This window comes from Hylobates moloch, unplaced genomic scaffold (assembly GCF_009828535.3).
Source record: "Hylobates moloch isolate HMO894 unplaced genomic scaffold, HMol_V3 SCAFFOLD_8, whole genome shotgun sequence".
Taxonomy (NCBI): Eukaryota; Metazoa; Chordata; class Mammalia; order Primates; family Hylobatidae; genus Hylobates; species Hylobates moloch.
Window position 1 is genome coordinate 55404731 of NW_026652283.1, and position 17641 is coordinate 55422371.

Below are 17641 nucleotides of genomic sequence, written 5' to 3' on the forward strand. Positions count from 1 at the left end.
ATCATAAAGAAGAATCTAATAAGAAACAGGTCCCTCACCTCTTGAGTTCAGTGTTCTGATCAAATTTGATCAGATAAGCCCCCCTTCCCACCCAAAAAGACTGACATATCAGAGAAAGGAAAATTGAAAACTTCCATGTAACCTGAAGACATGATTTTAAAACACAAGAAACAGATTGGGAGAAAAACTTTATTAACATGCATAGTAGTGGCTTACTATCCGTAGTAATAAAAAGTGCTATTCCAAATCATAAGAAATAGGACAAACAACTCAATAGAAAAATGGGCAAAGGAAATAGGTAAGTCACAGAAGAAGAAAACATATGACAGGATATTCAGTATACTAAGCATTAGCAAAATACAGATGAAAACAAAGAAATCCGCCCCCCATCCCATCTTTTAGAGAGGCAATATACAGTAAAGGTTACAAATACAGACTCTAAAGCCAATCTTCCTGGGTTTGAACCTCAGTTCTCTCATTTTCCAAGCTGTATAACCTCAGGCAACTTATGAATTTCTCTGTGTCTCAGTTTTCTCATCTTCAAAATAGGAGTAATGACAGTGACTATCTCATAGGGTGGTTGTGATGATTAAATGAGTTAGTTTATATACTTAGAATATATCTGTCACATAATAAATACTACATAAGTGTTTATTATTTCTATTCTTTCAACATATTGATAAAATGGAAAAGGTTGTCTGAAGGATAAAAGTAATCTTAATTTGTTGGTGGGAAAGGTCCTTTTTTGAAGGAAAATTTGATAACATACATACTCTATACCAAGCAGTTCTACTTCTGAAATCCAACCCAGCCACCAGTACAAAAAGGCACATGTTCAAAAATGTTCATGACATCTCTGTTTTGTACCAAAAAAGGGAAACAATGTAAATATCCATCAGTAGAGAAGTGAGGTACATTATTATAAAAACACTGTAGCATACAAAGATTCAGTTGTTAAAAAGAATGATGTGGACTGACATTTACTGACACATGGAGAGTACAAAATATTTATATTAAAAAGCAAGTCACAAAGTAATATGTGATCCCATTTATATTAAAACATGAAAACATATACTTGGGTTCCTTTATGTATGGAGTTTTAAAGAGGTCTGAAAATATACAAATGGTTAATAAGGTTATTTATGTGGGGAGATAGGAAAGATAAAGAGGGTCTTTAGTTCTTTTTCTCTTTACTTATATACTGAAACTTTTCCCCCTCCAAAACAACAAAGACAAATGAGTATTTTACTTTATAATTTAAAAACGGGAAAAAAAAGAGCTGCTTACTACATTTAACTGGAGGTTCCATAGATTGGATAAAATAATAGAAATATTTTGCTACTTAGATTTAGACACTGTATAACATTTTGAAAGAAGTGGCTGATGGCTGGGCGCGGTGGCTCACGCTTGTAATCCCAGCACTTTGGGAGGCCGAGGAGGGTGGATCACGAGGTCAGGACATCGAGACCACGGTGAAACCCTGTCTCTACTAAAAATACAAAAAAATTAGCCGGGTGTGGTGGCAGGCGTCTGTAGTCCCAGCTACTCGGAGAGGCTGAGGCAGGAGAATGGCGTGAACCCGGGAGGCGGAGCTTGCAGTGAGCCAAGGTTGCGCCACTGCACTCCAGCCTGGATGACAGAACGAGACTCCGTCTCAAAAAAAAAAAAATAAAAAAAAAAAGAAAGAAGTGGTTGACTTCAGCAATTGATGTATCTGACCCAAGAAAATCAGAGGTCTTCAGAAAATACTTGGTCACACCTATAAGGGTACTAATTCAAAGAACTCAGCTGATCATTATCTTGTAACTTAGTTCTATTTATCTGACTGTTCATATGATCTGAAGGCAAGAGAGTCTTTTTTAAAAATGGTAACACATTCAAACTACATTGAGTACATCTCTATACAAGAAAAAGCTTTTTGAAAAATTTCTGTATAGGAAATCTCTGCAATTCAAATGGAGTTGATAAATTAAAAGGGTTACTTAATATTTGAGATTTACTAGCACTTTTTTATTGTGCTGTACTTAAGAAAGAAAGGCTTTGCTATTGATTAAAGCATAACAGCATAAAAGTCACAAATAATACATTTCAATCACTGGAAAGGCTAAAAATACAGTAACTATATAATAGAAATACAAGAGACTCTGGGAGAATATGATCTCTTGGTAATTCAATCAAACAATTCCCATGGGCAACCTAAAACAAAATGGAATAGGAGAGAGCCCTTTGTTTGAAATAAAGAAGGTAATATTTAGTGCAAGGTTAAAAAATAACGTATACTTCTAAAAAAATCTTGTCTCCCAAGTTTCTATATGATGCTGCAGAGTTTAAGAAATCGGTTATTGAATTGGGGGTGTTTTATTTGCTGCACAACATTTTTGCTCTTAAGAATCGATAATCTGAAAAAAATTGTTATTCTATTTTTTGAGACATTAATAAAATGCTTTGAATTGCTGGAATGATAAAAATTATAGAATAACAGGAAACTAAGAAAAATATTTTAAAAATCTATTTTTATGATTACCTTAAATCAAAGAGGTATAAAAGAGATAATAATACAAATATACTGCAAATTGGGCTGACTTGCAAATTTCACAGAGCATCTTTAATGTGGTTCAAGAAGGGCTAATAAAGCAGTAGTCCCTCATCAAGTCCTTCATTTACAAAATAAAGACAGTAATCATCTGCTTGGCAAATCTATAATTTTATTTCTGTTTTCTAGGTAGATAAGTGAAAAAAAGTCACTTACTGGAAAAAAAAAGTAAAACATTAATAAGAGTATCAAATATGAGAGGCAGACCTGAGTTCAAATCCTAGCTCTACTACTTATTAGCTGTGTGACCCTGGGCAAGTTTCTCAAACTTTTTATGCCTCAGTTCCTCATCTATAAAATGAGGATAATAATAGTACCTAGGGTTGTTGTATTACATGAGAGACTACATATAACATGTACGGCACAGAGTACGTACTTAATAAATATAGGTGGTGGCGATGATGTGCTGATGCTGATACCACAAACACTATTTCCAAAATTTTGAACATTATCGAGACATGATGTGTCAAAAATGTGTTAGCACACATTCAATGATTTTTGAAGGATATTATCCTTAGGGAGCTATACATTTGAGGTTTACTCAAGCTAGTAGTCCTAATTATGGAAATCCATCCAGGCTTCCTTTTCAGCACATGTCTTCTAGATGTAATTACAAACCAACAAGGCCAATTTCATATGCTATACATACAGAACATAGCAGGAAAAAGCATGGACTCTGGAGCCAAACTGCCCAAGTTCAAATACCATTTTTGCCATTTACTAGCTGTATGACCCTGGGCAAGATTATTTAACCTCTCTGTACTTCAGATTCTTCATCTATAAAATGGTGATAATAATAGTATTTGTCATATAGGGTTATTATAAAGATGAAAAAAGATAACATGTATGAAGCATCCTGTGACAGTGCTAAAATTGTTTAGCTACCATAATCATTATTCTTTATAGTCATCCTACCAAAAACAAAACAAAAGATACACCTCTGACCACTATAACTTGATTCTACAGAGAAACAGCTTAACTGACTCTGAAATTAGTTTTTATGTATCCACAAACTCTCCAATATTATAAGATTCTTAAACTGGTTGGGTATTTGAGTCAATATTTTGTATCTTGCCTTACTATGAACACAACATAAAAGTCAATTTTTTATTGTATTTTTCTATTTGTCATTGATTCAAATTCAGAATAGACCAAAATGCGTTAACAAAATTCGCTCTCAAACTGCTTTTTTTGTTTTAAGAAAGTTAACTTCCTACCTGTCATCTGTACTGCGAAGGGATGGAAGCCGAAAGCTCGTGTTTCTGTCAAGCTTTGACTGGCTTTTGGTCCTCTTGATGGAGCCTTTCAGACGCTTGCTGAAGAATCCCTAGAAGGAAAGGCAGAAAGTGATGGGAGAGAGAACCAAAAGGGAATGTTACTCTTCCGCACTATCTCTGCAAAAAGTATTTAGACTTTTACAAAAAAGACAAGAAATAGAACCTAGCTTTTAAGCTTTTTAATTTTGTAAATAATAGTCGCTTGAAACCACTTGGCAATGTGATGAGAAAATTTTCTTCTGTGAGAATTGGGATAATTAAACTTTCTAATAGCACCTAATTTATTATTTCTTAATGTTTATATTAGTTATGAAAGAAAAACTTCTAATTTTACTGGTAGATTTCTAAAAGCACAACAATATAACATACACAAATATATTCCTTTCTATGAAGATGGTACCAGCAATTTCAATACAAATGACATCCACTGATATCCCAAACTAAGGGAAAACAGGCAAAGAAAATGGCATGTGCAAAGGCCCCCAGGTGAGAAGGTACTTGGTGCACTGGAGGAATTAAAAGATACTGACAGAAGAGAAAAAGCTTTATTCTAAGATATGTAAAAAGGAGTTAACTAAGTTGTAAAATATAATGTATTGGTGGTCTCGGAAGTGTTAAAACTCAGTCTATGTCACCTTGGATATGGCACTGTAAAATTAAGTATTGAATGTGGATAAACTATTTTAAAATGAAGTATAGATCATTTATGAAATCGTTAAAGCTTCCAGACTTTAACAAAGTGCTTTACAGTCTTTGGCCCCTGCCTGCTTCCTGCCAGTTTTACCGAACTATCTAGAGTTCCCTGAACATCTTCCTCAACTCTGCACCTGGCAAATAATGAGCACTTAACAAAAGTTTGTTGAATAAAAGAATACATGCAAAAATGAATGATGGTCACTACTTTCAAGAAATTTACAATTCTATCATTGGCAGGTGAAAGGAATCTTATAGAAGCATATTAAAATTTCTCAGTCAGACACAGTGGCTCACGCCTGTAGTCCCAGCATTTTGAAAAGGCTGAGGTGAGAGGATAGCTCGAGGCCAGTAATTTAAGACCAGCCTGGGCAAAATGGCGAGACCCCATCTCTACAAAAATAAAATAAAATAAAATAAAAAATGTAGCCAGCCATGGGTAGCACATGCCTGTAGTCCCAGCTACTCAGGAGGATGAAGTGGGAGGATTGCTTGAGCTCAGGAGTTCGAGGCTGCAGTAAGTGATGACTGTACCACAGCACTCCAGCCGGGGCAACAGAATGAAACCCTAACTCAAAAACAAATAAATAAAATAAAACAAAATTTCTCAAGCAAAGATTCTAATTCAAAGAAAAATATTTTGACACATGGATAATGACTCTTTCTTGAGATGAATATCATTTTATATAAGCTGTGTACAACAAACATTTCTATAATGAAGAAAAAGAAATACTAGGCCAATATTAGCACAACAAATCTTTTATATTCCTTTAGTAACTACCAAGGCCCACTGTTTAGGGGTGAAGGCTATATTTATCAGGATAAGCTAGGTTATGATAATCTAATTACCCCCCTAATCTTAGTGGCATAAAATATGTTACATGTCCATAAGCAAGTCAACTGAGGGGGTGGGATCCTGTCTATGTTGTCCTTACTCAGGAACTTAGGCTAAGGGAGGCTCTCTATCTGGGCTTCTACAGTTTTTGCAGCAGGATAAAGGTAAAATAGCAAATTATGTACATGTACTAGCTCTTAAAGCTTCATGTCACTTCTCGTCTCATTTCACTGACAAAACAATCACGTGACCATATCTAACTTCAATGGAGGAAGGGATGTACAGTACTACCTGGTACTCAGAAAGGGAACTGAAAATATCTGGTGAACATCGGGGGTGGAGCTAAGATGGCCGAATAGGAACAGCTCCGGTCTACAGCTCCCAGCCTGAGCAACACAGAAGATGGGTGATTTCTGCATTTCCGTTTGAGGTACCGGGTTCATCTCACTAGGGAGTGCCAAACAGTGGGTGCAGGACAGTCAGTGCAGCGCACTGTGCGCGAGCCGAAGCAGGGTGAGGCATTGCCTCACTCGGGAAGCACAAGGGGTCAGGGAGTTCCCTTTCCTAGTCAAAGAAATGGGTAACAGACGGCACCTGGAAAATCGGGTCAGTCCCACCCTAATACTGCGCTTTTCCAACGGGCCTGGAAAATGGCACACCAGGAGATTGTGTCCCGCACCTGGCTCGGAGGGTCCTATGCCCACAGAGTCTCGCTGATTGCTAGCACAGCAGTCTGAGATCAAACCGCAAGGCGGCAGTGAGGCTGGGGGAGGGGTGCCCGCCATTGCCCAGTATTGCTTAGGTAAACAAAGCAGCCAGGAAGCTCGAACTGGGTGGAGCCCCACAGCTCAAGGAGGCCTGCCTGCCTCTGTAGGCTCCACCTCTGGGGGCAGGGCACAGACAAACAAAAATTCAGCAGGAACCTCTGCAGACTTAAATGCCCCTGTCTGACTGACAGCTTTGAAGAGAGTAGTGGTTCTCCCAGCACGCAGCTGGAAATCTGAGAACTGACAGACTGCCTCCTAAAGTGGGTCCCTGACCCCCGAGCAGCCTAACTGGGAGGCACCCCCCAGTAGGGACAGACTGACACCCCACTTGGCCGGGTACTCCTCTGAGACAAAACTTCCAGAGGAACTATTGGACAGCTGAATTTGTGGTCTCACGAAAATCCACTGTTCTGCAGCCACCGCTGCTGACACCCAGCCAAACAGGGTCTGGGGTGGACCTCCAGCAAACTCCAACAGACCTGCAGCTGAGGGTCCTGTCTGGGAGAAGGAAAACTAACAAACAGAAAGGGCATCCACACCAAAAACCCATCTGTACATCACCATCATCAAAGACCAAAAGTAGATAAAACCACAAAGATGGGGAAAAAACAGAGCAGAAGAACTGGAAACTCTAAAAAGCAGAGCACCTCTCCTCCTCCAAAGGAACGCAGTTCCTCACCAGCAATGGAACAAAGCTAGACGGAGAATGACTTTGACAACTTGAGAGAAGAGGGCTTCAGATGATCAAACTACTCCGAGCTACGGGAGGAAATTCAAAACAATAGCAAGGAAGTTAAAAACTTTGAAAAAAAATTAGATGAATGGATAACTAGAATAACCAATGGAGAGAAGGGCTTAAAGGAGCTGATGGAGCTGAAAGCCAAGTATCGAGAACTACATGAAGATTGCAGAAGCCTCAGTAGCCGATGTGATCAACTGGAAGAAAGGGTATCAGTGATGGAAGATGAAATGAATGAAATGAAGCGAGAATGGAAGTTTAGAGAAAAAAGAATAAAAAGAAACAAACAAAGCCTCCAAGAAATTTGGGACTATGTGAAAAGACCAAACTTACGTCTGATTGGTGTACCTGAAAATGACGGGGAGAATGGAACCAAGTTGGAAAACACTCTGCAAGATATTATCCAGGAGAACTTCCCCAATCTAGGAAGGCAGGCCAACATTCAGATTCAGGAAATACAGAGAACGCCACAAAGATACTCCTCGAGAAGACCAACTCCAAGACACATACTTGTCAGATTCACCAAAGTTGAAATGAAGGAAAAAATGTTAAGAGCAGCCAGAGAGAAAGGTTGGGTTACCCACAAAGGGAAGCCCATCAGACTAACAGCTGATCTCTCGGCAGAAACTCTACAAGCCAGAAGAGAGTGGGGGCCCATATTCAACATTCTTAAAGAAAAGAATTTTCAACCCAGAATTTCATATCCAGCCAAACTAAGCTTCATAAGTGAAGGAGAAATAAAATACTTTACAGACAAGCAAATGCTGAGAGATTTTGTCACCACCAGGCCTGCCCTAAAAGAGCTCCTGAAGGAAGCACTAAACATGGAAAGGAACAACCGGTACCAGCCACTGCAAAAACACGCCAAATTGTAAAGACCATCGAGGCTAGGAAGAAACTGCATCAACTAACGAGCAAAATAACCAACTAACATCATAATGACAGGATCAAATTCACACATAACAATATTAACTTTAAATGTAAATGGGCTAAATGTTCCAATTAAAAGACACAGACTGGCAAACTGGATAAGGAGTCAAGACCCATCAGTGTGCTGTATTCAGGAAACCCATCTCACGTGCAGAGACACACACAGACTCAAAATAAAGGGATGGAGGAAGATCTATCAAGCAAATGGAAAACAAAAAAAGGCAGGGGTTGCAATCCTAGTCTCTGAAAAAATAGACTTTAAACCAACAAAGATCAAAAGAGACAAAGAAGGCCATTACGTAATGGTAAAGGGATCAATTCAACAAGAAGAGCTAACTATCCTAAATATATATGCACCCAACACAGGAGCACCCAGATTCATAAAGCAAGTCCTCAGTGACCTACAAAGGGACTTAAACTCCCACACAATAATAATGGGAGATTTTAACACTCCACTGTCAACATTAGACAGATCAACGAGACAGAAAGTTAACAAGGATATCCAGGAATTGAACTCAGCTCTGCAACAAGTGGACCTAATAGACATCTACAGAACTCTCCACCCCAAATCAACAGAATATACATTTTTTTGAGTACCGCACCACACCTATTCCAAAATTGACCACATAGTTGGAAGTAAAGCTCTCCTCAGCAAATGTAAAAGAACAGAAATTATAACAAACTGTCTCTCAGACAACAGTGCAATCAAACTAGAACTCAGGATTAAGAAACTCACTCAAAACCACTCAACTACATAGAAACTGAACAACCTGCTCCTGAATGACTATTGGGTACATAATGAAATGAAGGCAGAAATAAAGATGTTCTTTGAAACCAATGAGAACAAGGACACAACATACCAGAATCTCTGGGACACATTCAAAGCAGTGTGTAGAGGGAAATTTATAGCACTAAATGCCCACAAGAGAAAGCAGGAAAGATCCAAAATTGACACCCTAACATCACAATTAAAAGAACTAGAAAAGCAAGAGCAAACACATTCAAAAGCTAGCAGAAGGCTAGAAATAACTAAAATCAGAGCAGAACTGAAGGAAATAGAGACACAAAAAACCCTTCAAAAAAATTAATGAATCCAGGAGGTGGTTTTTTGAAAAGATCAACAAAATTGATAGACCTCTAGCAAGACTAATAAAGAAGAAAAGAGAGAAGAATCAAATAGATGCAATAAAAAATGAAAAAGGGGATATCACCACCGATCCCACAGAAATACAATCTACCATCAGAGAATACTACAAACACCTCTATGCAAATAAACTAGAAAATCTAGAAGAAATGGATAAATTCCTCGACAAATACACCCTCCCAAGACTAAACCAGGAAGAAGTTGAAGCTCTGAATAGACCAATAACAGGCTCTGAAATTGTGGCAATTATCAATAGCTTACCAACCAAAAAGAGTCCAGGACCTGATGGATTCACAGCCGAACTCTACCAGAGGTACAAGGAGGAACTGGTACCATTCCTTCTGAAACTATTCCAATCGATAGAAAAAGAGGGAATCCTCCCTAACACATTTTATGAGGCCAGCATCATCCTGATACCAAAGCCTGGCAGAGACATAACCAAAAAAGAGAATTTCAGACCAATATCCTTGATGAACATTGATGCAAAAATCCTCATTAAAATACTGGCAAACCGAAACCAGCAGCACATCAAAAAGCTTATACACCATGATCAAGTGGGCTTCATCCCTGGGATGCAAGGCTGGTTCAACATATGCAAATCAATAAATGTAATCCAGCATATAAACAGAACCAAAGACAAAAACCACATGATTATCTCAATAGATGCAGAAAAGGCCTTTGACAAAATTCAACAACCCTTCATGCTAAAAACTCTCAATAAATTAGGTATTGATGGGATGTATCTCAAAATAATAAGAGCTATCTATGACAAACCCACAGCCAATATCATACTGAATGGGCCAAAGCTAGAAGCATTCCCTTTGAAAATGGGCACAAGACAGGGATGCCCTCTCTCACCACTCCTATTCAACATAGTGCTGGAAGTTCTGGTCAGGGCAATCAGGCAGGAGAAGGAAATAAAGGGTCTTCAATTAGGAAAAGAGGAAGTCAAATTGTCCCTGTTTGCAGATGACATGATTGTATATCTAGAAAACCCCATCGTCTCAGCCCAAAATCTCCTTAAGCTGATTAGCAACTTCAGCAAAGTCTCAGGATACAAAATCAATGTACAAAAATCACAAGCATTCTTGTACACCAATCACAGACAAACAGAGAGCCAAATCATGAGTGAACTCCCATTCAGAATTGCTTCTAAGAGAATAAAATACCTAGGAATCCAACTTACAAGGGATGTGAAGGATCTCTTCAAGGAGAACTACAAACCACTGCTCAATGAAATAAAAGAGGATACAAACAAATGGAAGAACATTCCATGCTCACAGTTAGGAAGAATCAATATTGTGAAAATGGCCATACTGCCCAAGGTAATTTATAGATTCAATGCCATCCCCATCAAGCTACCAATGACTTTCTTCACAGAATTGGAAAAAACTACTTTAAAGTTCATATGGAACCAAAATGAGCCCGCATCGCCAAGTCAATCCTAAGCCAAAAGAACAAAGCTGGAGGCATCATGCTACCTGACTTCAAACTATACTACAAGGCTACAGTAACCAAAACAGCATGGTACTGGTACCACAACAGAGACATAGATCAATGGAACAGAACAGAGCCCTCAGAAATAATGCCGCATATCTACAACTATCTGATCTTTGACAAACCTGACAAAAACAAGAAATAGGGAAAGGATTCCCTATTTAATAAATGGTGCTGGGAAAACTGGCTAGCCATATGTAGAAAGCTGAAACTGGATCCCTTCCTTACACCTTATACAAAAATTAATTCAAGATGGATTAAAGACTTAAATGTTAGACCTAAAACCATTAAAATTCTACAAGAAAACCTAGGCAATACCATTCAGGACATAGGCGTGGGCAAGGACTTCATGTCTAAAACACCAAAAGCAATGGCAACAAAAGCCAAAATTGACAAATGGGATCTCATTAAACTAAAGAGCTTCTGCACAGCAAAAGAAACTACCATCAGAGTGAACAGGCAACCTACAGAATGGGAGAAAATTTTTGCAACCTACTCATCTGACAAAGGGCTAATATCCAGAATCTACAATGAACTCAAACAAATTTACAAGAAAAAAACAAACAACCCCATTAAAAAGTGGGCGAAGGACATGAACAGACACTTTTCAAAAGAAGACATTTATGCAGCCAAACAACACATGAAAAAATGCTCATCATCACTGGCCATCAGAGAAATGCAAATCAAAACCACAGTGAGATACCATTTGACACCAGTTAGAATGGCCATCATTAAAAAGTCAGGAAACAACAGGTGCTGGAGAGGATGTGGAGAAATAGGAACACTTTTACACTGTTGGTGGGACTGTAAACTAGTTCAACCATTGTGGAAATCAGTGTGGCGATTCCTCAGAGATCTAGAACTAGAAATACCATTTGACCCAGCCATCCCATTACTGGGTATATACTCAAAGGACTATAAATCATGCTGCTATAAAGACACATGCACACGTATGTTTACTGCGGCACTATTCACAATAGCAAAGACTTGGAACCAACCCAAATGTCCAACAACGATAGACTGGATTAAGAAAATGTGGCACATATACACCATGGAATACTATGCAGCCATAAAAAATGATGAGTTCATGTCCTTTGTAGGGACATGGATGAAACTGGAAAACATCATTCTCAGTAAACTATCGCAAGGACAATAAACCAAACACCGCATGTTCTCACTCATAGGTGGAAATTGAACAATGAGAACACATGGACACAGGAAGGGGAACATCACACTCCCGCAACTGTTGTGGGGTGGGGGGAGGGGGAGGGACAGCATTAGGAGATATATCTAATGCTAAATGACAAGTTAATGGGTGCAGCAAAACAACGTGGCACATGGATACATATGTAACAAACCTGCACATTGTGCACATGTACCCTAAAACCTAAAGTATAATAAAAAAAATAAAAATAAATAAATAAATAAATAAAAGAAAGTATTTGGTGAACATCAGTATAGACTGCCATAGTGTTTTACCAAGCCAAGAGTTCAACATGCAGGCATTGCTCCTTTTATTAGAGAAAAATGAAAACAAACTTACTCAAATCAGAAGCAGAACTATTTAGATTACTGAAAGAAAATACTTGTAATGCTATATCCTATTGTTTTGGCCATCCAAGGAGTAAGTGTAAAATCTCCTAGTATATATCACATAGACATAATACCCTAGGCTGTTTTTCACTCCAGCTTATTATAGGTATGTAGAGATTGACTGAAGGCAAGGGAAAAAGGCTCAATGTGAAGATGATGAGGATGAAGATCTTTATGATGATTCACTTCCACCTAATGAATAGTAAATAGTATATTTTTTTCCTTATGATTTTCTCAATAACACTTTCTTTTCTCTAGTTTGCTATTTTAAGAATGCAACATATAATACATATATCACACAAAATATGTGTTAATTGACTTTATATGTTATTGGCAAGGCTTCCAGTCAACAGTAGGCTAATAGTAGTTAAGTTTTGGGTGAGTCAAAAGTTATATGAAATTTTTCAACTGCACAGCAGGGTGGTGTCTCTCACCCCCATGTTGTTCAAGGGTCAACTGTACAATTTTGGTGTCATTAGGGATAGTCACTGTCATTAGTCACAGTCATTAGTACATAAAGGCAAAGGCTTTATGTATTATTTTCTATGACTCAATCAGAATGAGTCACCACATTTGCTAGTAAGTGTAGTTGGCAAACCAGGCTTAAGTTTATAGAATTGTAATAGGATTGCTTGGTGGCGTTTCAAAAACCTAGGTTGAGATCCAGGCTGAGGAGTCGACCAAAAATCACATATACATTTCTAACGAAAATACAGTAAAGCATTTGACTGAGACAGTATTAGTAGACGTTCACTCATCTAGTAATTTAATTCTACCTTTTTGTGGCACTTTTTGTTTTTTTGAGACAGAGTTTCACTCTTGTTGCCCAGGCTGGAATGCAATGGTGCAATCTCGGCTCACCACAACCTCCGCCTCCCAGGTTCAAGCTCTTCTCCTGCCTCAACCTCCCGAGTAGCTGAGATTACAGGCATGTGCCATCACACCCGGCTAATTTTGTATTTTTGGTGGAGATGGTGTTTTTCCATGTTGGTGAGGCTGGTCTCGAACTTCCGACCTCAGGTGATCCGCCCACCTCGGCCTCCCAAAGTGCTGGGATTACAGGCGTGAGCCACCACGTCCAGCCTTGTGGCACATATCATATCATATCTCATATGACATAATATGATACATTATATTTAATAAAATGTATGCTTATTTGTTGTAGAGAACTCTACTATGAGTTGTAAGGGAATCAAAGATAAACACAAACTCTGCCCTCAAGGAACTTGCCATTTAATACAGAATTTAGATACTAAAGATAAATTTATACACAGGCTTATTAGTAGACTGGACATGGCTGAGGAAAGAATCTCTAAGCATGAGGATATATCAACAGAAACGTCCAAAACTGAAAAGCAAGCAGAACAAACAAAAATAACCCAGAAAAGAATATCCAAAGACTACAGGACAACTATGAAAGGCGTAACGTGTGTAATGGGAATACCAAAAGGAGAAAAGAGAAAGAAATAGCAGAAAATCAGAAATAATAATGACTGAGAATTTCCCTAAATTAATATACCAAACCAAAGATCCAGGAAGCTCAGAGAATACCGAGAATACCAAGCAGCATAAATGCCAAAAAAAACTCCTAAAAGAAAAAAAATTCCAACCCCCAAAACTACACTGAGGCATATAATTTTCAAACTGCAGAAAAACAAAGATAAAGAAAAAATCCTAAAGAAGCCAGAAGGAAAAAACACCTTATGTACAGAGGAACAAAAATAAGCATTACATCTGGCTTCTCCTCAAAAACCATATAAGAAAGAGAATGGAGTGAAATATTAAAGTGTTGAGAGTAAAAAAAAAAAAAAAAAAGAACCCAAACTACCAACCTAGAATTCTATAACCTGCAAAACTATCATTCAAAAGTGAAGGTGAAATAAAGCTTTCTCACATACATGAAAAAATTGAGGAAAAATGTTGCCAGTAGACCAGCAATGCAAAAAATGTTTAAAGAAGTTCCTTAGAGAGAAAGAAAACAATATAAGTCAGAAATTGGACCTTCTTAAGAAAAAAAAGAGTATAAAAGGAATAAGTGAAAATAAAACCACCTTTTATTTTTCTTCTTAATTGATTTAATATTAAAGTAATAACAATGTAATTATGTATGATTATGTATGTATGCTTATGTCTATATGATATGTATGCTTATGTATACTTATATATAAGGGAAATGAATAATATCAATGATATGTGACAAGATGGAAGAATTAAGATTATTTTATTATAAGGTACTCATACTATCTATGAAGTTGTATAGTGTTATGTGAAAGTGGACTTACATTAGTTATAAATTTAAAAAACTGCAAATTCTAGGGAAACCACTAAATTTTTTAAAAAATAAGTGTAACTGATATGCTAAGAAAGGAGAGAAAATGGAATGATATGTCATTCAATTATAATCATGAAAGGTGAACTAGAAATACCATTTGACCCAGCCATCCCATTACTGGGTATATACTCAAAGGATTATAAATCATGCTACTATAAAGACACATGCACACGTATGTTTATTGCGGCACTATTCACAATAGCAAAGAGTTGGAACCAACCCAAATGTCCAACAACGATAGACTGGATTAAGAAAATGTGGCACCTATACACCATGGAATACTATGCAGCCATAAAAAATGATGAGTTCGTGTCCTTTGTAGGGACATGGATGAAATTGGAAAACATCATTCTCAGTAAACTATCGCAAGTACAAAAAACCAAACACCGCATGTTCTCACTCATAGGTGGGAATTGAACAATGAGAACACATGGACACAGGAAGGGGAACATCACACTCCGGGGACTGTTGTGGGGTTGGGGGAGGAGGGAGGGACAGCATTAGGAGATATACCTAATGCTAAATGACGAGTTAATGGGTGCAGGAAATCAACGTGGCACATGGATACATATGTAACAAACCTGCACATTGTGCACATGTACCCTAAAACCTAAAGTATAATAATAATAATAATAATAATAATAATAATAATAATAATGAAAGGTTATAAACAGTGGAAAACAAAAATAAGGACACAGAACAAAGGCAACAAATAGAAAACAGTTAACAAATATGGTTAGAAACCCAACTAAATCAATAATCACTTTGAACGTCAATAGTCTAAATACACCAATTAAAAAAGATTGTCAGTGTAGATCAGAAAACAAGACCCAACTATATATTATCTACAAGAAACTCACTTTAAATATAAAGGCACAAAAAGATTAATAGGAAATGGATAGAAAAAATATACTATGCCAACACTAATCAAAAGAAAGCAGGCATAGCTATATTAATTTCAGACAGAGCAGATATTAGAGCAAGAAAACTTAACAAGGATAAAGAATGGCATTATATAATGATAAATGGGTCAATTCTCCAAGAAGACAGCCTTAATGTATATGTGCTTAATAACAAGAGTGTCAAGAGACATGAGGCAAAACTGGTAAGAGTTGCTAGGAGAAATAGATAAATCTATATAGTTGAAGACTGCACACCTATCTATCAGAAATGGACAGATCTAGCAGGCAGAAAATCAGTAAGGATATAGTTGAACTCCAAAACACCATTTAATCAACTGGATATAATTGACATCTATAGACTACTTTATCCAACAACAGCAGAATAGACATTCCTCGAGCTTATATGGAACATTCACCAAGACAGATTAAATTCTGGGCATAAAACGCACATTAATAAATTTAAAAGAATAGAAATAATACAATGTCTTCTTTCAGACCATAATGGAATTAAACTAGAAATCAGTAATAGAAAGATGACTAGAAAACTCCAAAATATGTGGGGATTAAATAACATACTTCTAAACAACACATGGATCAAAGAAGAAATCTCAAGAGAAATTAAAAAACACTTTGAACTGAATGAAATAAAAATGAAAACATAACATCAAAATTTTGTGGTATGCAGTAAAAACAGTGCTTAGAGGAAAATTTATAGCATTGAATGCATATACTAGAAAAGAAGAAAGATCTAAACCCAATACTAAGTTTCTATCTTAGAAAACTAGAAGAAAAAGAGCAAATTAAATCTAAAGCAAACACAAGAAATAAAAATTAGTGCAGAATCAATGAAATTGAAAACAATAAATCAATAAATAAAAGCAATAAAATCAAAAGCTGGTTCCTTACGAAGATCAATAAAATTTGTAAGTCTCTAGCCAGGCTAACTAAGAAAAAAATAGAGATGACCCAAATGACTTATAAATAAAAGAGGGGGCATCACAACAGGTTCTATGGACCTTAAAATGGTACAAAGGGATTTGATAATCTAGGTGAAACAGATCAATTCCTTGAAAGACACGATCTGCCAAACTTATACAGGAAGAAATAGACAATATGAATAGGGCTATACCTATTAAAGAAATTGAGTCAATAATTAATAACCTTACAAAACAGAAGCACCAGGCCCAGACGGGTTCCTCTGGTGAATTCCATGAAACATTAAAGGAAGAAATGATACCAATTCTCTACAATGTCTTTCAGAAGATAGAAGATAGAAGCAGAGAGAATAGTTCTTAACTTAGTTCTAGATTCACAGCAAAACTGAGTAGAAGATATAAAGATATCCAATGTTCCTCCCCTTCCCTCTACACATGCATAGCCATTCCCACCAACATCCCCTACCAAACTGGAATATTTGTCACAACTGACGAATCTACATTGACATCATCATCACCCATATTCCATAGGTTACTTTAGGGTTTGTTATTGGTGTTGTGCATTCTATGGGTTTGGACAAATGTATGGTGATATGTATCCACAATTATAGTATTATGCAGAGTATATTTACCACTCAAAATCCTCTGTGCTCTGCCTATTCATCCCTCAGCACCTCCCACACCCCAACCCCTAGCAAACAGTGATCTTTTCACTGATTCCATAGTTTTACCTTTTCTAGAATGTCATACATTGACAGTCCCCCATTTAAGATGGTTTGAACAATTTTTTGATTTATGATGGGTTTATCAGGACATTAAATACTTTTCAATTTAGGATATTTTTGACTTATGATGTTGGACATAACCCTATTGTAAGTCAAGGAGCATCTGTGGTTGGAATCATACTGCAGCCTTTTTAGATTGGCTTGTTTCACTTAGTAATATGTACTTAAGGTTCCTCTGGGTCTGTTCTGTTTTTGTTTTTTCTGCAGTCTTCTTTTTCTTTGCTTTTCAGTCTTGCCACTTTCTACTGAGATGTCCTCAAGCTCAGAAATTCTTTCCTCAATTGTGCCCTGTCTACTAATATGCCCACAAAACGCATTCTTCTTTTCTGCTACAGTGTTTTTGATTTCCAGCATTCCCTTTTGGTTCTTTTTTATAATTTCTACCTCTTTTCTTACATTGTCCATCTGTTCTTGCATGCTATCTGCTTTATCCATTAGAACCCTTAGTATATTAATCATAATTGTTTTAAGTTTCCGATCTGATAATTTCAATATTATCTGAGGCTGGTTCTGATGCTTGTTCTGAGGATGGTTCTGATGCTTGCCCCGTCTCTTTAAACTGTGTTTTCTGCCTTTTAGTATGTTCTGTATTTTTTTCTTGCTAGCTGGATATGCTGTA

The 17641-nt window shown here is 37.1% G+C and overlaps 1 protein-coding gene across 2 annotated transcripts in view; it reads right to left on the reverse strand.

Moving 5' to 3' along the window:
- RASAL2 (RAS protein activator like 2) overlaps positions 1-17641 on the reverse strand; it is a 228412-nt gene that overhangs the window by 58229 nt on the left and 152542 nt on the right. For both annotated transcript variants that reach the window (XM_032160902.2, XM_032160899.2), the window contains one exon: positions 3811-3920. In XM_032160902.2, the coding sequence (XP_032016793.1) occupies positions 3811-3920 (110 nt within the window). The remainder of the gene's footprint in view (positions 1-3810; positions 3921-17641) is intronic.